At 43.8% G+C, this 27,868-nt stretch overlaps 1 protein-coding gene across 1 annotated transcript in view; it reads left to right on the top strand.

The window, feature by feature from the left end:
* CRB1 (crumbs cell polarity complex component 1) overlaps positions 1 to 27,868 on the top strand; it is a 164,251-nt gene that overhangs the window by 116,936 nt on the left and 19,447 nt on the right. Inside the window, exons 9-11 of the mRNA XM_060232358.1 lie at positions 9,141 to 10,047; positions 13,624 to 13,752; positions 16,500 to 16,626. Of these exons, the coding sequence (XP_060088341.1) occupies positions 9,141 to 10,047; positions 13,624 to 13,752; positions 16,500 to 16,626 (1,163 nt within the window). The remainder of the gene's footprint in view (positions 1 to 9,140; positions 10,048 to 13,623; positions 13,753 to 16,499; positions 16,627 to 27,868) is intronic.

Raw genomic sequence — 27,868 nt, 5'->3', positions numbered from 1 at the left:
CTGAAGATTTTGAGAGTGGAGCCTGGGGAGGGTGGGATTTGGAGAGGGGAGGGACCTCAGCACAGTACAACACTATATACTCTACCCTCCAAAGCAGCCATTTTCTATTTGTTCCAGGGGATCTTCGTTGTTTGGAGATCAGTTGTAATAGCAGGAGATCTCCAGGTGCCCCCAGGAGGTTGGCAATCCTGTGACCGGTTTTTTTTCCAGGCCACATTATACATCAGGAGTTTTTTCAATCATAGTCCTTCAGCAAAAATTCCCAGAGTATGTTTTGCAAAAGAGGGATTTTGGAAGAAAGAGCTTTCATTAATTTTTGAGATGACTAAATCTACAGTACAGATGTCACAATCATTTCAGGGCATACAGTCAAGGCTGTCTTTTAATGCAGCCTGAGTATTCTTCTGCAGCTAAACGTGGGAGCCATAGGATCAAAACCAAGTTTAGAGAAGTCCATTCAAAAGTCCAATTCTTTTTCTACATGAGAAAACAGTACTCAACTCAAAAGGCAGTGGTTTACACTATTGTGGTTGTTTCAAGCTTCTCAGCTTCAAGGACACGTTAATCAGTATGCATTTGCCCCCACAGACGGAAGAAAGAGACGGACACGAGGGTTTGGGTAAACTAAGGGCCACTTTATTTATTTATTAATACAACAATGGCTATAAACATAACAGGCAGCACGGCAAGGCCAGGGGAGAAACACCCCGCCCCTGCCACATGACGGGCAAGCCACCCTGCCCCTAGGTATAGCCAAATGAATGGCTCGTACCCAGCCAGCATAGCAAAGGTCATGCCCTGGAGTTCCAACCCCCAGCCGCACTGCTAAAGGGGTGAATCAATCCAGGCAAACCCAAGGCAGTCCGCTTCATCACTCAACCAGTCCACACGGCCCAGGAATGATTTAGCGAGACCCCATCCCCCAAACTGGGGTGCTAATGGTGCTCACCAAGCTTCATATGGAAGTTAGGCAAACCCAGCCACCGTGAGGCCAAGCCTCTGCTTAAGCAGCTGAGCCCACTAAACGCCTAGCACTTTCTTGAGCCCTTGCTTCAGATCTTCCCCAAAAGCGTCGTTCCCTGTATCGGAAAGATGGATGCCATCTTGCCTGCATAAATCCGTGCAATCAGCACAGATCCCAGGTTGTGGAAGAAAGTGGCCCAACTCCCCCTCAAGGGCTTTTTTGATTTCCAAGTTTGCTTTGCAGTGAGCTCTCTCAATCTCCCGTGGGTCCCATGCCCCACGCCATACCTGGCGCGGGATCATGGCAGACCACACAATCAAAGCCTGAGGCCAACAGCTCTTGATGACTCTGAAGTCATTCTTGGCCTGTAACACAAGGGCTTTTCCCTTGAGCAAACCTAGATCATTCCCCCCTAAATGTACAACCACAACCTGTGGTGGCAAAACATGAACATTTTCAAACAATAGGAGCAACAGGCCCAACCAATGGAGACCCCGCCGTTCATGCCATTCAATGGTGGCCCACTTGCTGAGCCCCAGCTGTGACCCGGCTGAAGTCCTCCTGGCCCGATGGGCAGCCCAGAACACGAAGCTGTGTCCGCATATGAGGACACGTTGTCTCTCTCCATGGACCACAGCACCTGAGAAAAGAAAAAGTAAATAACATCGCCCCCAATAACCTGATGTCAGCTGCTGCAGTGCAAGAGGGTGGGCACAGCCTTTATAGGCAGAGGAACGTCACCTACTCAGCTTCTGAATAGACTGTGGGGAGTACCCCATGACAGCTGCCGTGGACTCTGCTCCTATGCGGAAGGAGTACGTGCCAAACTTAACCCCTGACAGGCCCAGCCTAGTCAGGGCTTTAACAGTCTCTGACCAAAATTGATGCTTCGTCAGGGGACTACCATCCCCATGACGGAACAACAGGCCAGCACTGGAACCACGGGCAGCAAGGTAGTGTGTTAAAGCAGCTATAGGACAGAGCTCCACATCAGAACAGGAGCCCAGACTAATGGTGTTCCCCCGCTGCAATCGGTCAGTCTTAGAGCAACGAACTGTAATATACACAGGCCCATCCACCAGGCGAATATCTTGGGCCAACAAGGCCCTACCCAAAACATCCCTTTTGGACTGAGCCACCAGCTCACTCACCCTGAGAACCCCAAAAAATGCCTCAAGGGAGGCAGCCTGTAAGAGCAGCGTTTCGTACTCTGACACACACACCTGGCCCCAGACTGATCGCAACCCCCTAAGATCAGTTGCGGGGGGAGATCGGTTGCCTAGCATCCAACCAGGGCCCAGTTTCTCTGGACCAGCCTTCAAGCACCTTCCTGATGTGGAAGTCGCCGGTATGCTCCTGGAACCCCATGGCCTTACTGGCAAAGGCCAAAGCCGACAGCCGAACCCTAATAGATCGTACTGCCAGGCCCCTGTACCTTAAATTTATTATTTATTTACATTAAATTTCTATCTCACCCTCTCCACAAGCAGACTCAGGGCAGCTAACAGTCAATTCAGATGTCTACATTTACAGTTCAAAAACCAATAAAATACCATTGCAATTAAAGCATTCTAAAAAACATCCTATGGTGCTGTCTTCAGTAGAGGTGGATTCTTTTCCTGATGGTGATCATACAGTAATCATAGCTCTTTAGAGATGTGGGGTGGCAGTCTCCCGGATCTGATGTTAAATGCCTGTTGGAACAGTTCTGTCTTGCAGGCCCTGCAGAAGGTAGAAAGATCCCACAGGGTCCTTATAGCTTCCGGGAGGGCATTCCACATTCCTGGTGCTGCCGCCAAGAAGGCCCTAGCCCTTGTGGAGCATAACCTGGCCTCCTTTGGTCCAGGGATGGACAGTAGATTTTGTGTCCCTGAACGCAGTGCTCGCTGGGGGAACATGAGGAGAAAGGCGGTCCCATAGATAGGCAGGCCCGTGACCATAAAGGGCATTAAAGGTCAATACCAACACCTTGAAATGGACTCGGAACACAATAGGTAACCAGTGTAGCTCTTTCCGCACTGGCTGAATGTGTTCCCAATGAGGGAGCCCCATTAACAGCTGTGCTGCAGCGTTCTACACTAGCTGTAGTTTCTGAGTCAGAGTCGGGGTAGCCCCATGTAGAGAGCATTACAGTGATCTATTCTTGAGGTGACCATAGTGTGGATCACCATTGCTAAATTGGCATGCTCCAGAAAGAGGGCCAACTGCCGTACTCGCCGAAGATGGAAAAAGGCGGATCTGGTAGTGGCTGTTACTTAGGCCTCCACTATGAGAGAGGACTCCAGGAGTACTCCCAAGAGCTTGACTTTAGGGCCGGTATTAATGACATCCCGTCAAGAGCCGGTAAAGAGATCTCCCTTCCCGGACCTTCCTAACTCAGACTATCCCAACTATCCCAAGACACACTATAGTGGAGTAAGTGCTCCACCGGGAGAGGCCATCCCCTGTGGTAACCAACTCTGCTCCTGAAACTTTCAAATTGGCTTACTGCCCTGTTGTATGACTTTCTGGTGCTAGGAGCAATGGTGAGACTTATCGCTCTGTCGGCCTTGACCCGCCAATCCTCCAAATCTCGGGGGGCATCCTTGTTGGAAGAAGATCTTCCTCTGGGGTAAGCTGATGAAACCTCTGCATCTGTTTGCGAGACAGAGCGTCAGCCACCTCATTATCCACCCCGAGCATGTGCCTGGCAAAAAATAAAATATTCAGCCTCAGGCAGTAAAGAATGAAAGCCCGCAAGAGCTTCATAACCCTGGGAAATTTGGAAGTGAGAGAATTGATGACATGCACCACCGCTAAATTGTCACACCAGAAGTGGACTGTGTGGTCCGCCAGCTCATCCCCCCACAACCAAACGGCCCCAAGATCGGGAAGAATTCCAAAAAGGTCAAATCTCTGTTCCACCCTGCCTCTACCTAATCCAGAGGCCAATCCTCCGCGCACCAGTGTCCGCAAAAGTAGACACCAAAGCCTAGGGATCTTGCGGCGTCAGGTGTAATTTGAAGCTCAGCTTCCAGCTGCAAATCAACCCTCCAAAAGGAGACCCCATTAAATGAGGCCAAAAACTCCTGCCATAATAAGAGGTCTTCCCACATACTTCTGGAAATCCAAACTCTGTGATGAGGCTGGCGTAATCCAGCCATTGCGTCACACAGCCTCCTCAAAAAGGGGTGGCCAGGAGCAACCATCTTACAGGCAAAGTTTAGGTGTCCCACCAATTGCTGCAGCTCTTTCAAGGTTGCCTTTCACCAAAGCAAAAACCTGGCAACCATCTCTTGCAGACCAAGAATTTTGTCCCTTGGGAGGTGTGCGGTTTGCTGTAGCGAATCCAGTTCAACCCCCAAGAATGTCAATTGCTGGGTAGGGCCTTCCATCTTTTCATGGGCCAGGGGAACACCCAGCTCCTCAGATTGCACAGTAAAGACAACCAGCAAGCAGGCACACTGCCCAGAGCCCAAGGGGCCCGCAAAGAGAAAGTAATCAAGGTAATGCACCACATTGCTCAAACGAGCCCTGCGGTGCACCGCCCATTCCAAAAATGAGCTAAAGCGCTCAAAGGTGGCACAAGAAACTGAGCACCCCATGGGCAAAGCCCTGTCCATGTAAAACTGCCCATCAAATTGGAAACCCAGCAATTCAAAATCCAAAGGGTGAACAGGGAGAAGGCAAAAGGCTGATTTTATGTCGCATTTTGCCAACTCGGCCCCAACCTCACAGTGTTGTACCATATGAACAGTTTGGTCAAAAGATGTGTACCGTACAGTACATAAAATTCCAGGTATGGTGTCGTTCACCAACTCCACCCGAGGGTAAGATAAATGATGGATCTGAACTCCCCTGGAGTCTTTTTAGGCACAGTGCCCAAAGGAGAGACCCGTAAAGCACTCACAGGGGGTGCAGGAAAAGGACCAATCACCCTACCCTCGGCCAATTCCTTCCCAATCTTTTGACAAACTATGTGCTCCATCCCTTTAACTGACCTCAGGTTATTGGCCATGAATGGCTTTCTGAGGCCTTGAAATGGAATTCTGAAGCCAAACTTAAAACCATTTAACAAATAAACTCTATCCTCAACCTTCGGATAATCATGATGATGATGATGATGATGATGATGATGATGATGATGATGATGATGATATTGGATTTATATCCCGCCCTCCACTCCGAAGAGTCTTAGAGCGGCTCACAATCTCCTTTACCTTCCTCCCCCACAACAGGCACCCTGTGAGGTGGGTGGGGCTGGAGAGGGCTCTCACAGCAGCTGCCCTTTCAAGAACAACCTCTGCCAGAGCTATGGCTGACCCAAGGCCATGCTAGCAGGTGCAAGTGGAGGAGTGGGGAATCAAACCCGGTTCTCCCAGATAAGAGTCCACACACTTAACCACTACACCAAACTGGCTCTGGAGCCATGCCTCAAGCACTGTCACCCTTATTGGGCTGGGGCCCTTTTCCAAACAGTTTATCTGTGCCACCCAGGCCCTGCTTGCACTGTCCCCTTCTGGGTTTACCCCTGGACCAACTTGTGAAGGAATGAGACCCCCGCACAGAGGGCACTCGTGCTTGTATGGGCAGTTCTTTTTACCCCACACACCCTGGGATCCGAACTCCCAGCAGAGCAGGCGGTGTTGAACCTCCTGCCCCACACTATTGTGGGTACTGGAAGCAGTGGCGGTGCGCTGTACCACGTGTCAGACCTGTCTCCCAGATTAGGTCTTGCAGGAGACATGACCTGCAGCCACAGCTGTGGCTCAACCTGATCCCATTGAAGGGCGGGGTTCAAAGCCGCCCTCATCCTGAACTCCTCGTCATACTGGAGCCAGGCTGGGCCACTAAAGCTGGTGTAGCTTTTGTATATAATATTGACATACTGGAAGAGGGATGTGGCCCTCCATGGTTGTGACCTGGAAATAATTCCAGCATAAATAACGAACCCAGGCACCCAATTTGCCCAGGTCCTATCAACTTCTCGCTGCTTGATTTTTTTCCTTCTCGCTATCATCCAGATCCTCCTTATCCTTTTTCTCCAGCTCCCTGTAGAGCAGAGAAAATAAGTCCACAAATTCCCCTTTTAGTATTTTGTCCATGGTGGCAGGCAACAAGTGATCCCCCAGGGGCAAAGCCAGATCACCAAAAGGTAAAACCTTGGCTGGTGTCGCAGAGTACGACGGGCCCCATGGATAAGAAAAACCCCAGCCCCCATATGGTGTCGAGGACACTCCAGGGAACGTGCCAGGCAGGCCTCTCCAAGGACCCAAAGGAGTAGCCAGGTTAAAGCCGCAAGCCCAGGGCTGGGGATTATTAAAGGCTGCAGGCTGACTGTTGGCAACCGACCCAAATGCAGCTGGCTGCCCCCATGGCCCCCAGAGCCAAGCTGTGGTATTATGCTGTGGGAACTCACCCCTACCCAACTGCAAGCCTTGCGAAGCATCCACAACAGGAGCCTCGGCTGAAAGAGGTGACACTCCCACTGCCTCGCACGTGGAAGACCTACTTTCAAGGGAAGACAGGCAATTAAGGATCTCCTCCTGGAACCGCTTCTTAGCAGCACGCTTGTCTGCCTTGAAAGCTGCACCTGTTTTATGCCCTACAGATGGTACAGGCTGCCCACTACCTGAACCCTCTAAAGCGGCAAGCCTAGCTAAAATGGATTGCTCAAAAGAGTCATCATCCTCAGACGATGAAGGCTGAGGCCCTGGGTGCTTAGGCGCAGGCAGCTTTGATTTAGGTGCAGGGCTCTTGCACTTTGGTTTACCCTGCCCTTTCGGCATGGCTAAGCACAAAGTTGACTGCTGCCTACACAACAACAAAGTGAATAAGCACTGACAGCCTCCCACAAAATGGCCACAGATAGAACTCATAAAATGGCTGCCCATCTCCCTCGGCGACAGGGGAAGAAAAACACCCAAATCGCCTACAAAATGGCTGCCTAAGATCAGCCTAAGAAGTCAGCCACCTTGCCTCAATAATGGATACTGAAGGCTAAACTAAGCAACCTCCCCCAGCTGAGCTGGCTGGGAAACTACGCCCATAAATGCGGCCTGGAGGATGAAATACCCCAAGAGGGCCAGAGCCTTGTAAAAGAGGAAGCCTTAAGGCAAGTGGGGGAGGGTTCCGTTGCTGGCTGCTCAGGAGCAGTGCGGAGCTACCCCTCCAAGAATATAGCAGGCGGGGGGTAGGTGTCAATGCCTGTTGCACGAAAGCACCGTGGCTGGCAGCTACCTGCCGAGCAAACCCGAGCATCTAAGGAACGCAGCTGCCGACGCTCCTGAGCTCCCACAATGTCCGTCCAAATGCGTCCTCTCCAGCCACCGCCGAAGACAGCCATGAGGGTAGGTGGGCACGGGCACAGGCTGCACAAAAGCACCATGGCCAGCAGGGAACCACCACGTCGAACAATGCCTCACCATGCCCCTCTGGCCCGACAAGGCTCCGAGGACTGCCTTGCGCGCCAAGGCAACACCAATGCTCAAACATGGGCTAAGCCCCGAGCCTCGTGCCGGGAAAGAGCTAAGGAAACTAGCTCTGTTGCTCCAGAGCACAAGGCACCGACTGAGGAGCGGGAGCAGAGCCAGCCGTTAGGGCACCTAGGCTCCGTCCCCGACTCCCATAAGACTCCAGCTCGCTCTTCCTCCTTTCGAAGGGGCAAAACGGCCCCCGGAATCAAGGCTGCTGAGCCTGCCTCCAGTTAGGAGCCGTAATCTACCATAGAAGTTTCCTGGGAATGCACCAGTATGCACTGCCAGTTCAAGCAGAGCATCGCCAGTTCTATTAGGCATTATCATTGCATTCTATAAAACAAGACTACACCAAAGGACGCTTGTAACACTTCCTACATATTGGAGGCAATGTTCCCTCTAAGCTGCAGAGCCTTATGAGCAAAAATTCTACTTTGTGAGCTACTGGCCTTAAAGCTGTGAGCTCCTGCATAAATTAGTGTGCTCTGGGGTCATCCTTCCTGAGCAAAGACAAAAATATGTGAGCTGGAGGCTAAAAATCTGTGAGCTAGCTCACGCTAACTCACCTTAGAGGGAACACTGATTGGAGAGGAACATGGGTAGTGGTGAAGCAACTACTTTTTGGCATATGTTGACCATCATTAAAGCACCTGTTATTAGGAACCCCTTGTGAAGCTCCCGAGAAAACTCTGGGTTCCTAAAGCACCCTTTAAAAACCACTGCACTACAACATTAACTAGTCTACTTTCAGTACTGTACAGCATATTTATTTAAAACATTTGTATGCTGCCTTTCCACGCAATTTAAGGTTCTGAAGGCAGTGAATAATTAAAGCTGAACATAGGAAGCTGGCTTATCCTGAGGCAGAGCATTGGTCCATCTAGGCCACTACTGACTAATCTAGCTGGCTGTGGTTCTCCAAAGGAGACAGGACAAGGATCTTTCTCAGATGAGTGTCAGTGTTTTAAACTGGACTTGTCAAGGATAGAAACGGGGACATTCTGTTTGTAAAACATGTGCTCTTCTACCAAATTACGTGCTTTGTCCTATCCCCTTTTGTATGTGTATATGTAAATTTCACTGTCAATCATCCTTCAGGAATAGGTAGGATCAAGTCAGACATAGAAACAATGTTTTATCCAGGACTTTTTTTGAGCAGGAACGCAGTTCTGGTTGGCTTGGTGTCAGAGGGTGTGGTCTAATATGCAAATAAGTTCCTGCTGGGCTTTCTCTAAAAAAAATCCCTGTGCAAAACAGTGGTGACATAAGGGGGTGTGGCCTAATATGCCAGAGAAAAAGCTCTGGTTTTATCTTAACAATAGTTAATTATTGAAACCTGGATTTGGCTCTTAGGTGATTGCTCAAATCCTGGTTTGCATTGATGAGTGTTGGTTTCATCAGTTCCAGTTTGGGTAGATGTGGCCATAGCCAAGGATTGCATGAGGGTTCCACTGAGAAACAAGCCAGGATGTCTAGATTTGTGCATCACACAAACCATATTTAAAACTAACCATGGTTAATAACCCAACTTCAAGCTATGGTTTTGGGCTGCATTCAGATAATCAAACAAACTATAGTTAGTTTAATGAAATAATGATTTTGCATTACGTTTGAATAGAACCTTACCACAGTAAATTCTGCTTTGAAATCAGTATGAAGTACAATATCTGTTACCAAGTCAAGCACATACACTCTTAACGTCTTTTGCCATCTCTGTCCAGGTATCACCAATGCCGTTTTTAGTGGGAGAAGCAGTGCAGTATTCTATAGAAGCAACGGGAAGATCAGGAGAGACCTCACTAATATAGTCTTTGGCTTTCGCACTAGAGATACAGATGTGATCCTGCTTTATGCTGAGAAGGAGCCAGAGTTTCTCGCCATCAACATTCGGAATACCAAATTAGTGTTTCAGCTGCAAAGCAGCAACTCTTTCTATACGCTGAACCTGACTAGCTCTCAGCCAGTGAGTGATGGGAAGTGGCACCAGGTGACCTTCTCGATGACAGAGCCTTTATCCCAGTCCTCAAGATGGCACATTGATATAGATGACGAGCAAGACAGTGCGACAAGTACAGTTGCCACAGGGAACCTCAACTTCCTGAGAGAACAGACAGACATCTATCTGGCTGACAAAGCGTTCGACAGCTTAGATGGTCTAAGAGGGTGCATGAGCACTGTAGAAATCAGTGGCATTCATCTCTCTTACTTTGACAACGCTGACGGCCACACTAAAAAACCACAAGAAGAGCAATTCCTCAAGATATCTGCCAATTCTGTTGTCACAGGATGTCTAGAGATGAATTATTGCAGCTTGAATCCATGTGCTCATGATGGGATATGTGAAGACTTTTATAGTTATTATCATTGCACGTGTGCCAAGGGGTGGACTGGGATTCACTGCGAAATCAACATTGACGAATGCGCATTGAACCCTTGTGTGCATGGAAACTGCACTGATGGAATTGATTCATACAAGTGTACATGTAACCCTGGATACCAGGGGGTGAGGTGTGAAGAAGACATAAATGACTGCCGTGGCCACTTTTGTGCTAACGGGGCCACCTGTATAGATGGGGTGAACAGCTATTCCTGCCTATGTGCAGGAAATTTCACTGGAAGGTTTTGCAGGTATGGCAACGAAACACATAATGAAGGCATTTACCCACTACCAATATCATTCCTTTTTGAGTTATTGAATACTACGGAAGTTAAACATTGAACAACTCACCTAAGTTGGATTTACACTACTGAAAGTTGTGCTGTAATAAAATCTGTTAAGTTTGTAGATAAAGGATGAATGTAAGCAGACACATTTATATCCATTTACTTTGTTTCAATTGGGTATAAGAACTAAGGAATTTATTTTCTAGAAGGTAGTAGCTGATACTTTCAGTGAGGCTATGTCTGCTGCCTGACCATGCCAGTCAGACAACCAAAAGAGACTGGGTGCAACTCATCATAAATAACTGCAATCATCTAGCATGATGCTTATAAAACAGTAAATTACATGTTAAATACAAATACCTGTAACTTTTTTATTATTATTTTTGTCAAGCAAAAAAGCTTCAGGAGGGGGCTACTTTGAAGTGAGAAGCAGCTGAGGTGGCAGAATGGGTCACTCCAAACTTTCCCAGTCTACCACTTTCCTTGAATTCTACTCCTAGCTCCTCTTCCTCACAGAGTTCCTAACACACAACAAACACCTCACACCTTTCAAATCACCAAAAAGGTAATTCTGAGCAGGGAAGAGGTTAGGCACACACATACCTCCTCATTGTTCCTCTCCTCAAAAGAGTCCTCTTGAAAAGGTGTTTTTCATTTTTTTTAAATGACCACTCAGATTTGTCTGCATGTATTTGCATCCAGCTTGCATCTGGGCATTTAAAAGCCTGTAATGTGCTAGCAGTTGCAAAATAAATCACGATGGAATCCATCTCCTTTGCACATACACGCCAACTATACTCCCTCTTTTTACTTATATTATTATGCATCTGTACTTGTAAAAATCATCCTTAGGACTGAAATTGTTTATAAAAAATCATACTGGATGGACAGCTGCTGAAGTCTGCCTTCAAGGAGTCAGTGGCATGAGGAATAATAATAATAATAATAATAATAATAATAATAATAATAATAATAATAATAATATTTTATTTATATCCCGCCCTCCCCGCCGCAGCAGGCGCAGGGCGGCTCACAAAATATGGCATAAATACAAGGTTACAATAATAAAACATTATATCATAAATATGCAATTCACAATATTTGCTATTACATTAAAAACATTATAATTAAAACCATCAATTAATTAAATTCTAACATTTTCAGGTGTTATATTCTAGATGTTCTCCTCTTGCAATTTATGATGGCCATATATAGTAGGCTAGGATCCACATTAAGAGAAGGCCAGCTGAAAGAGAGTAGTCTTGCAAGCCCTACGGAATTGAACAAGACTCTGCAGGGCCCGCACCTCATCTGGTAGTTGGTTCCACCAGTGTGGAGTTGCGATCAAAAAGGCCCTTTCTCTCATAGACTTCAATTTGGCCTCCTTCGGCCCGGGGATTGTCAAAAGATTTTGTGCACCTGATCTCAGTACTCTCTGGGGCACATATGGGAAGAGACGGTCCCTAAGGTAGGCAGGTCTTCGGCCATATAGGGCTTTAAAGGTAATAACCAGCACTTTGTAATGAATTTGGTATATAATTGGCAGCCAGTGCAGTTCACGCAGCCTTGGCTGTATATGCTCCCCACTTCGGGAGCCCTAGTAACAGCCTGGCCACTACATTCTGCACTAGCTGCAGTTTCTGGGTTCGGCACAAGGGCACCTCCATGTAGAAAGCATTACAGTAATCCAATCTCGAAGTGATCATTGCATGGATCACTGTTGCCAAGTCATCATTCTCTAGGAAGGGAACCAGCTGCCTCACCCACCTAAGGTAAATTTGAGACCGGCCGATAATGTGCCAATTCGGCCGGATCTAATGTCGCCTTTTCAAGAGAGGGCGGACCACAGCCTCTTTAAGAGGTGTTGGAAAACGCCCCTTTGAGAGGAATCTATTTACGATGTCCCGTATAGGACATCTAAGTTCCCTCTGGCAAGATTTAATTAGCCAAGAGGGACATGGGTCCAAATTGCAAGTTGTTGGGCATACAGTAGAGAGAATTCCGCCAGCTTCCTCCAAGCTAAGTGTGTCGAAGTGATCAAGAACTGAACCAGAAGACAGACACAGAGCCTCGAGTTCTTGTACTGTATCCAATGTGGCAGGAAGGTCATGGTGGAGTGACGCGATTTTATCTGCAAAATTTTTTACAAAAGCCTCACAGCCAATCTCTAATTCACTAGCATTTGGTCTGCCTTGAGGCAGTGTTGTAAGATTCCGAATTATCCTAAACAATTGTGCCGGATGCAAATTTGCAGACGCAATCTTGGCCGCAAAGTAGTTCTTCTTTGTGGCTTTGACTGCCATCTCATAGGACCTCATAAACTCTCTATAAGATGTTCTAGTTGCTTTGTCTCGAATATGCCATCATTGCCTCTCCAACCGTCTGAGCCCTTGTTTCAGCTGTCGCAGCTCTGGGGTTTACCACGGAGCCAGCTTAACACGAGGGTGCAGAGGGCATCGAGGTGTGATCTCGTTGATGGCCCTGGATAGTCGGCCATGCCAAGACTCAACCAGATCATCAAAGGAATCACCAGGGAGCCAGGGATCCTGCAGAGCCATTTGGAACCGCTCAGGGTCCATCAGACTCCGCAGGCAAGCCAAAATAGGCTCTCCGCTCAAATGGGCTTGGGGTGGAGCATCCACACGAGCCTTGAGGGCAAAGTGGTCCGACCATGGCATTGCCTCTGCAATAATACTGTCCACCAAAACCCCGGCTGCAAAGACCAAATCTAACATGTGTCCCGCCTGGTGAGTGGGTGTTGTAACAAATTGGGAGAGTCCCAGTGTCGCCATGGATGACACTAGGTCCATCGCCTGACTGGAGGTCGCGTCATTGGCATGGACATTGAAATCACTCAGGATCAAAAGCCTTGGGTACTCCAATGCCCAGTCTGTTACGGCCTCCATCAGGGGTAGTAAGGTGCTGGCCGGTGCGTTAAGCGGATGGTACACCAGCCAGATCACCAACTCCTCCCCCACATCCTACACCAGACCGGCACATTCTATACCATTGATCGTTTAAGATTTATGTACTATAGTTTGTAATTTTTTTGTAATGGTTTTGCATGGAGCAGTCACATTGTGTACTACATTGCAGCATGCAAATTTTGAGCTCTCCAGAATTGTTCACTAGGCTGGATATTTTTAAAAGAGGGGGGAGGGATATTTTCAGGCCATAGTGTTAAAAGTCTTTATTGTTCAGTCATTTTCCAAAACCCTAGTATCTTTGGCTTGTGTTGGGATCAGATCATATAGAGTGCAGTCTGTTAGTGTAATAGGTATCATCCCATATGCTTATGCTTGTGACTGTAACTCAGGCAATTCCCGTGCCTTGGGTTTTTTGGCCACTGTGTGACACAGAGTGTTGGACTGTATGGGCCACTGGCCTGATCCAACATGGCTTCTCTTATGTTCTTATGTTCGAAATCCACATCATTTCTTAAAGGCAAACCATAGAAACTGGCTTGAAAACTAGAACAGCTTTGTACAAAAAAGGGAGGAATGTGGGGCTAAACATTTGTCATCTGTTGTTTCACTTTAGACGCAAGAGACTGCCTTATACAGTCTGTGGAAATGAGAAAGAAAACCTTACTTGTTACAACTACGGAAACTGTACTGAGCTCCAAGGACACTTAGAATGCATGTGCCTCGCAGGCTTTACTGGACCACGGTGAGATCCTTTGAGACATCAGAGCAGATGCCAGCGTGAGGAAACATGTGAACTTGTCACACAACGGCCTGTGCTATGAAAGCAATTGCATCAGCTCTGCTCTGTCCTGATAAACATTAAGATTTGTGTACTATAGTTTGTAATTTTTCTGCTGCCTCAAAAAGGGTGAGCATCTTAGAAGCTGCTTCCTGTAGCTTAAACAAAGCAAGAGAGAAAAAAATGCATCAGAGAGAAGTGGAGTTAACATAACTTTCACCTTAAGATGCTAAATTTCTATGTGCAGGAAGGTCTTTGTATTGTATGGGAACTCATTCAAACAAAAGTTTCCTCCAACTAGGGTTTGAAAAGGCAGTATCTTAGAAAGGTGGTACCACATAACTCCTCTGCAAGTGTAGGTTGACATTGATTCAGAGAGTCACAGGATGTCATGTGTAAGTGAGCTCCTTTGTAAAATGGTTTCACTTCAGATCCATGAAGGTATCCCTTGCACATTGCATGTATTTCTTGGTTCAAAGTGAATGGGAAGCCACTGTGTGCCCCAAACTTCATCAGAGCTTACAAGGAAGCATTCAATGCAAGGAATGGTACTGCTGGAACATCATCCCTGCCTTAATGTCCACTGCACCCCCACCATAATCTGCAAGCCTGAAAATGCTTCTGATGACCTAGGTCTCTACCAGAAGTATTTACTAAACTGCCAGATACTACATGGCAAATTTAAGGAACAGTTTTCATTCTAGAAAACTCTAATTGCTCATGTATAAAAGGGAAGTTCCATATCTGTTTAAACTGGTATTCATTATTATTAATCTTCTTTTTCCATCAGTATATATGGAAATTAAATGAGTACCCAGAGGCCAATGGCTGGAGACATATACCTCAGAGAAGCATGTGCCTTTCTCCTGACATTTTGCTTTAATAAAAGCAGCCTCAGGAGGCTGCAAATTTGATTGAAGGAGAAGCAAGGGAGATGGGAAGCTTTACTGGCAGCCAATTTTCCCTCAGTTTAGGAATGAGAGATTCTCTGGTTCTTTCATGTTCTGAAATTTCACTCTACCCTTCATTCTGCTTCTTCTGAATTCTGGCTTAACACATAGAATTTCTAAAATTAGTAGTCACTGTTGGCTAGAGCTGTCTATTCTTTTGACTTTCTCCCTTCCTGGGCATTATCAGTGGGGTGTGTGTACATTGATAAAACACTCAACAATCAATTTGATATGATTATGCATATTATTGCCCCCAAATTCTTTGTGTGTAGTTTTAATACACAGTATGCACATGCTGCAGCATACTGGTAAAACTAGGGTTGCCAAGTCCAATTCAAGAAATATCTGGGGACTTTGGGGGTGGAGCCAGGAGACTTTGGGGGTGGAGCCAGGAGTCGTTGGGGATGGAATCATGAGCAAGGTTGGAACAAGTACAATTGAACTCCAAAGGGAGTTCTGGCCATCACGTTGAAAGGGACTGCACACCTTTTCAATGCCTTCCCTCCATCAGAAATAATGAATGCTATTGACCCTTCCCCATGAAGCGCTTCCTGTTTCCTGCTTAACTTTGAAGGTACACATTTTAAAAATGGATCTGTTTGCAGGTTTCTAAGCCTGCCAGAGCTCGAGAGATACATGGTGACTATGAGGGCAGGGCTTCCCCCTGCCGGCCAGCTGGCTGAGGGCAGGAGAAGCCTGTAAAACCATGGGATCACCCGCTGGAACCTGGGGATTGGGAAGCCTAGGTAAAACAATTTAAAAAAAAAAAAGAAGAGGAATATTGATATCACCATAAAGTCACATCAGGTTTGTTTTTATCCACCTGCATATATGCCCACTAGTAAACTAGCAAAAAGAAACAAAACTTTAAGTAACTGAAAGAATTGATAGACCACACTTCACACTATTTGCAGAAAACCAGGAAATGAAAAAGTGAAGGAACAAGACCAGTTAATTCAAATTTCTGAAATAGAGGGAAGGGGGAAGATTCAGAGAAGGAGAATTTCATAATCAAAATCTCTCTCAAACATACACTTCCCTACAGAGCTACTTCTTCCTCTTTGGCAAAACATTACAATCATCAAGAACAAGCAGGTTAGGAAGCTGTTTTGATCATAAATCTGACCTACAAGAGTCTAATCCCTTTCCCCTGACTACAGCTTTATGGTATGGACTTGTGGCTAGAGGAGTGTTTCAATCCCCACTCAGCATTAAGTTCAGTATATGATTTCGGGCCATATATATCTCAGTCTCATTTACTTAACAGGGTCACTATGAAGATAAGTGAGGGAGAGAATACTGTGTGCCACCCTATGTTCATTTAAGGAGAGACTGGATGATAATATGATTTAATGAGAAAATCTCTTTCATTATTTATGTTTTTTAAATCTAAGTTCAGAATGCATAGCGAAGATAAACACCACCTAAAAGGATATCCTATACCTGCTTTTTGAACAATTAGTTTTCAGCCTTTTTGTTTAACTACAACTGGAAACAGGGCTTCCTTTTTAAAAACTCTAAATTTTGCTCACCTTTTCCTGTTTTCTCCCCCTCCTGTTTTTCTCCTGTGAAAATAAAACATTAAAAAAACCCAAATGGTACAGGTGCCTCTAAAACAGTGGTGATGAAGGCCACTGTTTTAATTTCAACAATCCCAGAGCACCAAATATTTCACATAAGTCATTTAAAAAAGAATCATGTCTCACTACCTTTTCCATTCCTGATGCTGTTCCAAATATTGGTCTTCCTTTAACCCCACAGGTGCGAAGAGGACATTAATGAGTGCAGCTCTGATCCATGCCTCAACGGAGGCCTCTGCCAGAACCTGCTCAACAAATTCCACTGCATCTGCGACATTAACCACGCCGGTGAACAATGTGAGGTTGATGTAAGCGACATTTCCTTCTATGTCTCTCTCTTGATGTGGCAAAACCTCTTTCAGCTTCTTTCCTTCCTCATTCTGCGTATGGATGATGAACCAGCTGTGGAGTGGGATGATCAGGAAGATTAGTAGCAAGCGGTGTGGCAGTAGCAGTTTAAAGCCATTGAAGCAGAACATAAGATGCCTTGACCAAACAGTGGTTATTATTTATTTAGTAATTAAAATATTTATACCCTGCCTTTCCCTTGTGGCTTAAGTTAGCTTACAGATAATTTTTTCAAATGTACAATAAAACTCCAACTGATTCCCCTGCTTGCAAATGACTGCAGACTACACCTCACTAAAAGTTCTAGCCAATAAATGCCCTTAAAAATCTTCCAAAAACTTCTTCAGGGAGCCCATTCCATAGGATGACTCTTCTCAAAAGAAGAAGAAGCATACCTCGCACATGCACATTAATAAAGCATTCCAAAAAAGTAGTCCTTACAATATCATTTAAGTCCTTACAATATTGTTTAAGGAGCCCCATGGCTCAGAGTGGTAAGCTGCAGTACTGCAGTCCAATCTCTGCTCATGACCTGAGTTTGATCCTGGCAACTCAAGGTTGACTCAGCCTTCCATCCTTCCTAGGTTGGTAAAATGAGTACCCAGTGTGCTGGGGGTAAAGTGTAGATGACTGGGGAAGGCAATGGCAAGGAAAGGAAAGGTCCCCTGTGCAAGCACCAGTTGTTTCCAACTCTGGGGTGACGTTGCTTTCACAATGTTTTTACGGCAGGCTTTTTATGGGGTGGTTTGTCACTGCCTTCCCCAGTCATCTACACTTTCCCCCCAGCAATCTGGGTACTCATTTTACCAACCTTGGAAGGTTGGAAGACTGAGTCAACCTTGAGCCAGCTACCTGAAAACCCAGCTGCCACCGGGGATTGAACTCAGGTCATGAGCAGAGCTTAGGACTGCAGTACTGCAGCTTTAACACTTTGTGCCATGAGGCTCTTTCAGGCAATGGCAAACTACCCTGCAAAAAGTCTGCTGTGAAAACATTGTGATGTGATGTCACTCCAGAGTTGGAAAAGACTGGTGCTTGCACAGGGGACTACCTTTACCTTTTACCATATTGTTTATATAGCTTTTGTGGCTGTAGACACATGTATTTCAATAACGGACTGGGGAAAAACACAACTACCTTGTTATCACCATACATGATCACAAGTGAGCTGTTGTTTTTCAATGTACATTTTTATATTGGAAAAATGGGGAGGAAGGTGCAAAAGAACTCTAGGGTTTCGGCAAACTGTACATGCATAATTTTAGACAGAACAAACTTCCAAAACAATAATATAAATGCCCAGTCATACATGAAGATGAAAGCATCCGATCTCATGGAGTAAATAGAGCTATATGGAAGCAGGTGGTCTTTCAGATGGAAATGAATTTTGGGGAGATAACTGTGAAGGATCATAATCCAGGGTAAGGATTCTGAGGCTGAAGAGCTTGAGGGATCAAATTCTGCTCAGCCATGGATTACACCTGCATGCTGTTAGTTAAGAGATTTCTCTCAGCCCCATCTGGCCTGCGGAATGGACTATCTTAAAGGATCATTCTAAGCATTAGCGATGTAACATAAAAAATAATACCATTATCTGTTAGCCCTTTAAAAAACAACATGAATGAGAGTCACATGCCTCAAAGGCATCTATGCAAATCAGATGCATTTCAAGTTGGCATAATGAATAATAAAATCAGGAAGAGATTTCAAAAGTATTTCCTTAGATGCTCCATTATGATTGCCTGTGATGAAAAATAGATCACCTAAAAAAAGGCACATCATGGCTCAGTGAATGTGTATAAATATGTTATCTGTAACAAGGTCACTAATGGCTATTAAAGAGCATTAATATAGGATTTGTTTTCTACTGACATTCTATGTTTGTGAAGGACGTCTTCTCTTTGCTATCAAGCACACACTCTTCTCTCATGTGCATGTGAGCTGTTCTCTTAAACTTCATTGTGTTTGTATGCCTGTTTCTAGCTTTCCTGCCTTTATACGTGCAATAAACTTTCTGCCTTTGTCTCTTCACATCTACCTTTTCATTTTTTTGTTCCTACTAATGCCTGCATTCTCATTTGTTTTAACTGTGTCATGATTTATAAATGTTTACACTTCAGAAAATTCTTACCTAGAAAGCTGAAGCTCAGCCTTTCTGCGCTGCATTACACCCAACCCCTGAGGTGTGTGATTGCTTAAACATCTCTTGAGACTGGTGTCTTCCAGGAAAAAGAGTATCATTTACTCTCCCTCAGGATAGAAACCCTTCATTTCTAATTCCAGAATACATTTAGTTCCTGCTATTTTGATTTCACCAAATGTCATCAGAAACAAAAATCACTTGGGATTTCTCTGCTTAAATTTTAATATCTCTCTCTCTCTTTCCCAATTTTCTTGATGCTGGAAGGAGAATGCATAAGCAAAACATGCCCCTTAGTCAATGGCTTTTCTGAATCATCAGCAATCCTAACCCTGCAACAATGTCAGGCTTATCTTGTGCCCAAGGAATAAACAATTCATTCATCCCAAACCACAACCATGTGATGTTCACACTACATTGGATCCAATAAGCTGTATGCAGAACTAGTTCCCAGAGTGCCTTTCCCTCCTTTACCTTGCAGCTTCATGTACCCCCTTCCCCAAAGCTGATCTTGAGAATTAGGAGTCCATTGGGCACTGAGCAGAGTGCAGTGCAGGGGCCTGCAGCAAGAAAGACAGATTGACAGAAACCATCCCCTCCAAGCACACACACATGAACAAATCCACTTGTCCAAACTTTGGCTCAGGTCGGTGACAACCTCATGCAAGTGAGTAGACAATTTCTGTTTACTACCCCTGAAGATGTAGTCCCTCTTGGTGTATCCCACCCTGTCCTCAATGGTCTCTTGAATCTCAGAAGGAGCTTGCAAGATGGGGAAAGGGGATAAGACCTGAACTCCTTCCGTTAGCAGTTCTTAGGATCAAGCCTGTTAAGTTCATAGGATCAAGCCTATTATGATACCATTTCATAATTTCCATGGAGGAAATATGTCACCTATGGAAAACAGAGGCTGCTGGCAATTGTTTCGGCCCAAACTATGATACAAAACTAACGTCATGTAATGACTTCCAGTATGTGTGTGTGTATGCGCGCGCATGCATGTGCCATCAAGTCATAGCTGATTTATGAATTCTGTAGGGGTTTTGAGGCAAGAGACATTCAGAGATGACTTGCCATTGTCTGCGTCATGATCCTGGTATTCCTTGGCGGTTTTCCATCCATAAGAACATAAGAAAAGCCATGTTAGATCAGGCTAATGGCCCATCCAGTCCAACACTCTGTGTCACACAGTGGCAAAATTTTTTTATTTATATACACACACACACACTCACTGTGGCTAATAGCCACTGATGGACCTCTGCTCCATATTTTTATCTAAACCCCTCTTGAAGGTGGCTATGCTTGTGGCCGCCACCACCTCCTGTGGCAGTGAATTCCACATGTTAATCACCCTTTGGGTGAAGAAGTACTTCCTTTTATCCATTTTAACCTGTCTGCTCAGCAATTTCATCGAATGCCCACGAGTTCTTGTATTGTGAGAAAAGGAGAAAAGTACTTCTTTCTATACTTTCTCCATCCCATGCATTATCTTGTAAACTTCTATCATGTCACCCCGCAGTCGATGTTTCTCCAAGCTAAAGAGTCCCAAGCGTTTCAACCTTTCTTCATAGGGAAAGTGTTCCAACCCTTTAATCATTCTAGTTGACCTTCTGTGGACTTTCTCCAATGCTATAATATCCTTTTTGAGGTGCAGCGACCAGAACTGCACACAGTACTCCAAATGAGACTGCACCATCGATTTATACAGGGGCATTATGATACTGGCTGATTTGTTTTCAATTCCCTTCCTAATAATTCCCAGCATGGCTTTGGCCTTTTTAATTGCAAACGCACACTGTCTTGACATTTTCAGTGAGTTATCTACCATGACCCCAAGATCTCTCTCTTGGTCAGTCTCTGCCAGTTCACACCCCATCAACTTGTATTTGTAGCTGGGATTCTTGGCCCCAATGTGCATTACTTTGCACTTGACCACATTGAACCGCATCTGCCACGTTGACGCCCACTCACGCAGCCTCAACAGATCCCTTTGGAGTTCCTCACAATCCTCTCTGGTTCTCACCACCCTGAACAATTTAGTGTCATCCACAAACTTGGCCAATTCACTGCTCACTCCCAACTCTAAATCATTTATGAACAAGTTAAAGAGCATGGGACCCAGTACCGAGCCCTGCAGCACCCCACTGCTTACCGTCCTCCACTGCGAAGACTGCCCATTTATACTCACTCTCTGCTTCCTATTACTCAGCCAGTTTTTGATCCACAAGAGGACCTGTCCTTTTACTCCAGAACTCTCAAGCTTCCTAAGGAGCCTTTGATGAGGAACTTTATCAAAAGCTTTCAGGAAGTCAAGGTAAACAACATCTATTGGGTCTCCTTTGTCCACATGTTCATTCACCCCCTCAAAGAAATGTAACAGGTTAGTGAGGCAAGATCTTCCCTTACAGAACCCATGCTGAGTCTTCCTCAATAACCCGTGTTCATCAATGTGCCTACTCATTCTGTCCTTGATAATGGTTTCTACCAACTTTCCCGGTATTGAAGTCAGACTGACTGGCCTGTAATTTCCCGGATCTCCTCTGGAACCCTTTTTAAAGATGGGGGTGACATTTGCTACCTTCCAGTCCTCAGGAACGGAGGCAGATTTCAATGAAAGATTACAGATTTTTGTTAGAAGATCCACAAGTTCAACTTTGAGTTCTTTCAGAACTCTCGGATGTATGCCATCCGGACCCGGTGACTTATTAGTTTTTAATTCGTCCATCAGTTGTAGGACCTCCTCTTTTGTCACCTCAATCTGACTCAGGTCTTTCAACACCCCTTCCAAAATTAGTGGTTCTGGGGCGGGCAAAAAGTTCTCGTCTTCCACAGTGAAGACGGAGGCAAAAAATTCATTCAGCTTCTCAGCCATTTCCCTATCCTCCTTCAGTAATCCTTTTACCCCATGGTCATCCAACGGCCCCACTGCCTCCCTGGCTGGTTTCCTACTTCTAATATATTTGAAGAAATTTTTATTGTTGGTCTTTATGCTTTTTGCAATATGCTCCTTATAGTCCCTTTTTGCCTGCATGATCACAGTCTTGCATTTGGTTTGCCACAGCCTGTGTTCCCTTTTACTAATCTCACTTGGACTGGTTTTCCACCGCTTAAAGGAGTCCTTCTTACCTTTTACAGCTTCCATTACTTTGTTTGTTAACCATGCAGGCCTTTTCTTATGCCTTTTTGTGCCTTTCCTAACTTGTGGTATGTATTTTATCTGAGCTTCTAGGATTATAGTTTTAAATAGTCTCCAAGCTTTCCCAAGGGTTTTGACCGTATTTACCTTTCCTTTCAGTTTCCTCCTCACATGCCTCCTCATCTCAGTGAATTTACCCCTTTTAAAGTTAAACATGGTTGTGGCGGTCTTTTTTGGGCAACTCCCTATTTATACAAACGGTGAAATCAGTAACATTATGGTCACTGCTCCCAAGTGGCGCAATCACTTTTACATCTCTCACCAAGTCTTGGGCATTACTTAGGACCAAATCCAGGATCACCCCATTTCTGGTAGGTTCTGAGACCATCTGCTCCATAGCACAGTCATTGAGAGCATCAAGAAACTCAGTCTCTTTCTCTCGACCAGAACACATATTGACCCAATCAATCTGTGGGTAGTTAAAATCACCTATTACAACACAGTTTTTACGTTTAGCCGCTATCTTTAAGCCTTGCATCATATTATAATCATCCTCTCTCTTTTGATTTGGTGGGCGATAAACTCCCATAGTTAAATTTCCTTTTGGGCCCTCTATTTCAACCCAAAGCATTTCTAAAAGGGAATCTAATTCTCTGACCTCAGTCTTACTGGACCGTATATCGTCTCTGACATACAGAGCCACCCCACCTCCAACCCTTCCCTCCCTATCCTTCTGATATAACTTATATCCAGGAATCACTGTGTCCCACTGATTCTCCTCATTCCACCAAGTTTCTGAAATTTCCACAATGTCTATGTTTTCTCCCAACACTAAACATTCCAATTCACCAATTTTACTTCAAACACTTCTAGCATTTGCATACAAACATCTATAATTTTCCAAGTACTAGCCAGGACCAACCCTGCTTAGATTCCGAGATCTGATGAGAAGGGGCTGGCCTGGGCTTCCATTACGACTTCCATTAGGATTAACAAAAACAATGTGCAAGAAATGTACATGTGGAGCTGTGTATTTCTTTGGAATGACTTTCCAGACTTATTAGCAGAGGACATCACAGCCGCTGCATTAGAAAAATATCAGGCTGGGTGCTTGTATTCAGACAGGGCTATTTGAGAACTAGCATAGTGACTAAAATACAGAACTATGAGCCAAGAATTTGTAACTCAGATCTCATTTCTGCCACAAACCAGGGCGAACTGCCTTAAAGCATATGGAGGGAGGGGGGAGTTGATTTAAATCAAAATTTCCACTCACTACACTGATACTTCCTAAATAAAACTGCATACTAATTAGAGTCTACAGCCATAAATAAAGGGCTTTCCCTCATGCTTGATTTAATTCTGATTTTCTTAGCAGTCAACCCACAAGCACTGAAATTGGTTTGAGCACAGCTCTGCTACACATTTTTCCTCCCTCTGCATTTTCACAGTTGTGGATTCAGTTTTTTCACATATGCCTTCAATCATGAGGATTTTCAAGGTAGGGAGCTGTCATCATTGGTAGAGTCACTGGTGGCCTCATAGCACCCCGCTTTTTTTTTTAAGGCATTAAATATCAATATGTCACTAGATCATTGAAGCAATAGACTTAAGCTAGCAGGTGCTCTGAATTCCCTGTTTTTGATGTAAAAAGTCAGTCTCTAGCTCCTTCCTTCATATCTCTTCAGGGGAAGCAGCCAGAGGCATCCTTTTTTTACAATGAAAAGTGGGAATTCCGAGAACCTGCTAAGCCTATTGTTACAATGCTCTAGCGATATCTCAATATTGTAGTGCCCTTAAAAAGAAAACAAAACCTCCTGTCTTCAGGGTGTTGAGGAGAGAGGGAGTTGTTTGACCATGACAGTCCAATCATTGAAAAATAGGCTGGAGGTGGGTGGGACAAAGAAAACCAACAGAAACAGAAACGTCACATACAAGGAAAAAGGTGACTCAATATATGCCACCAGAAAAAAAAAGAGAGAATTAAAGCGGTCTTCAAAGAACTGAGGGGGGGACAGGGTGGGGACATGAAAACTAAAAAACTAAAAGCTGCCCTGAGCCTGCTTGGGCAGAGAGGGTGGGATATAAATCCAATAAAATACATACATACATAAAGGCACAAAGATGTATGTGGAAATTAGGGGATAAAATGAAGCAGTATGGGGCTAGGATCAACGAAAAAGCCCCATGCAGAAAAGCCCAAACATTAATTTAAGGCTGAATGGAACTTTAATACAGGTGCTGGTTCAGATCATCGCTAGCATGTGTTTCTTCTCAGAGTTCCTTTCTGCTTTAGTCTACCCCTTTGTCACATGACTGCCCTGCTCATTTCCACCACACAGCAAAATGTAAATGGCTGATCTCAATTACACAACCAATCAGAAATTAAAGGCCTCTCATCCACTATGTAAAGTTGTAGTACAATTACATTAACTATTGTGATGTATGACAACTATCAAAGTTTTCCCCACACTTCTTTCCTTTTCAAAGAAAAATAGTTTTTGTTAAGTTCATAACAAGGTCAAAATTCAGTTTTAAATGACTATACGTTTGCATTATGTTCAGATTTCATTTTAAGGATAAGTTTTATATAGTGAAAATTTTCAAAGCAATAAAAATCCAATTATTTTGATTAACTTTAAAAATATATATATCAATTGTTAATACCTACCCAGCCACAAACTAGACGGCCACAAGAAAGACACTTTCAGCCTCATGCCACACTCAGAATAATGAATAAACATCAGCTCCAGCACACAAGTTTATAACTCTTATCACTGCTAATACATGCAGAAAGTTGATGGACAATGTTTGGTAAATCTTAAAATATAGAAGCAGACCAAGCTGATTTTTCTGGAAACTGTTTATTTTGGATTAATATTTACTTAATTAAAACTTTTAACAAAAAGGGGGAGACAACAATTAATTTCTCGTAGACAAGAGTGATTTTCAACTGCTGCTGAGGTTCTGCCAGGCTTGAATCCACTGTAAGCAGCACACTATTTGGAAGAGCACAGCACTTCATACAATTTGGAGTGGCAGAATCCTACCATTCTTATGCCCTAGACACCCACTGACTGCCTAATATACCATTTGATCCATTTCCTAGACATTAAGATGTCTGGAAACAAAGAAACATATTCAGAATGCGTAGCAAGCAGGAATAGGACAAGGCACAGATTAAAAATATTACAGGTATCCTTTATCCTTGCCCTGTACTACTAAGACAGAATTAGTCATAAATAAAACATCACTTTTGCCTCTAATGTTTGCTGCCTGGTATTATTTCATTCTCTAAGGCAAGCTGGGATAGTAACCCCCCCCCCCAATAATTATTATTAAAGAAAACATGAATAAGCGTACTCAGAATCTGTAACATTGGATTCAGATAGATTTAAAACTATACTAGGCTTCCATAAAATGCAGGAATTTGGAATTCTCACTGAATTTGTCTCTCACAAATTACTTAATATATTCATTAACCGCAAGTCTTAGTTACGTGAACATGTCTTAATGACACTTAAATTACGATAATAAATGCCCACTGCCTCATGAATAATTTATTCCATATTTACATATTCATCCTTATGCAATTATTCCTGAGTAATTATCATACTGACTAAAAAAGGCATCAAGGACTGAATAAGTACTTTTCCTTCCATGTGCTCATCCTCTTTCTCTATCATCCTTATTCATTTTTCTTCCTTGATCCTGCAGACACCCCTGAACCTTCTCAATTTCAAGAAGAAAAAGCAAAAACAGCCCTCTTGGTCGGAAACAACAACAACCCAACATGTTCTCTACCCCTGTTTCAGGAATGCAGTGCTAATTGTTTTGATAGTCTAAAACAATTGGGATCTGACTAGATTCTAGAACATTCATTTGTACTTTGTGGATGGCCAACTCATAAGCATTCCTTTGCTAGTTTTCAATTTAGTCTAGAGGCACTATTTCACAGAGGGAAATGAAAGTAAGATTCAATCAACCCCCAACAACCCTTGCCAAACAAGCTTCAGATGGAGGGAAACCCAGAAAATAGTAAAAGCATTTGCTATAATTGTCTTTTGTTTTGTTTTGGGTTCCTTTATATTATGCATTGAAACTAAGTCTTTGAATTATACAGATCCAAGTTACTTCATTCCTTAATACAATCAAACAGTAGCCTGGTAGCATCTTCAAGACTAACAAAATTCATTCCAAAATACACTTCTGTGGATTAAATTTTGTTAGTCTTTAAAGCGGCTACTCTTCAATATAGCCACAACAGACCAGCATTGCTGCCCCTATGGAATCAGTGTTCCTTCAGAAAAATACATGCAGATCCCTGTCTACTGTTCCATTATTTGAAACACAATAGCCATGTATCATGACCTAAGGTCCTCCTTTTCTTCCCTGTATCTTAGATGTATCAATTGTATGTGCAGGAAGGGTCAAATACCCTAATAATCAAATTATCCGTTGAAACTGGATTGCCTTTTCACACAGATGCCAGCTTAATTATAGCAATGATGCACATGTTAGTTTTCAAATACTGCTCTCACTGATTAACCCTATACTTTACATGCCTACAATGGGAGTACATACCCTGTAGTATGTACACTACTAACATATTTCCCCCCAATCCTTCGTCTGCTTCATTTTATCTTTAAAAAATATTCTGTAATAATTATAGCAAATGTGTCAACATGGAAAACAGGCACCTTTTTCTTGCAAAAAAAAATGTGTGCACTTGATGTGACACCTAGTATATAAGCACAGAACACACAGGATATTGATGCTTCTGAAATATCATCACATATGGGATCCACATTACTGCTATCCATTAGCCTTCCAATTTTACTCTAGTTCCATTGTGGGAATACCAGTAATCAGTTAACTGTACTTTGATTAGCCAGCTGGGTTTTTTTAAATTCAGAGCTATTTCATGTTACCAAAATCTCAGTAATGCACCTTTTTAAAGTTACTGAGAGAGGGTAAGGTGGTATGCATCTGTTATTTTGAAGAGGGAGACAGTAATGGGCTGTCCAAAGGCTGTGCATGGGTGAGGGAAAACCACATGTTCGGGGCTGAAAAGCAGAGCTCTCTTCTCACTCCTACCCCACAAAGAAGTCAGTGCACAGCTTTTAGCCTTGGCTAATTCTGCAGTTCTATTAGTTATATAGCTGTACCCAGTTTGTACACTGGATATGCTTGCATAAACCTGAGGCTAAATTGACTAAAAATCATGGGAAAGATCCTCTAAATAACTAGGGGGCTCTGTCCACCTCTCTTCAACCTGGAATTACTTTTTAAAAATCAATATATGGTCAATATGGACAGGAAGGGTACAGAAAAACATGCTGTGACCAAAATGAGGATAAACAGGAAGGTACTATTAAACACTACAATACTTGCTTGTTAATTTGTATTATCACTTATTAATGTATAAACATATGAATTGGCTTTTATCGGTCACCAGATTATGAAGTACTGCTGCTGCTTCTCCCTTCAGGTAATCACTAGGAGCTAACTTTGAATTCAGCAACCTGGGAGATTTTTTCCAAATGAAACAATGTTGATTTGGCATAGGCACATTGAATGAGCAAGATTTATTTTTCTTTTTTTAAAAAAATCTTTACTGGTGTAAATAAACTTTTAGCAAAAAAAACAACTACCCAAAATTACTTTGAAGGACAAAGGGTAAACATTCTAGGGTAATAGTTATCCAAGTAGAGTTGTGTCTTTAAATATCCTTTATATGCATCTATTGTTAATTTGTTGTAATTCGTATTCCTTCCATAATTAGAAGTGTAAGAAAAAAATTGCAGTAAAGATGCGCCAAAAATGGGCACATTTGAGTGCTATAAAGATAATGGGGTTAAACAGTATGTCATAAACCTTTTTTTAAAAGTCAGGGGTTGATGCTACCCAAGAAAAACTGTTGAAT

This window comes from Heteronotia binoei, chromosome 2 (assembly GCF_032191835.1).
Source record: "Heteronotia binoei isolate CCM8104 ecotype False Entrance Well chromosome 2, APGP_CSIRO_Hbin_v1, whole genome shotgun sequence".
NCBI classification, from domain to species: Eukaryota; Metazoa; Chordata; class Lepidosauria; order Squamata; family Gekkonidae; genus Heteronotia; species Heteronotia binoei.
The sequence above is the reverse complement of the archived record's forward strand: the minus strand, read 5'-3'. Positions and strand labels throughout refer to the sequence as shown.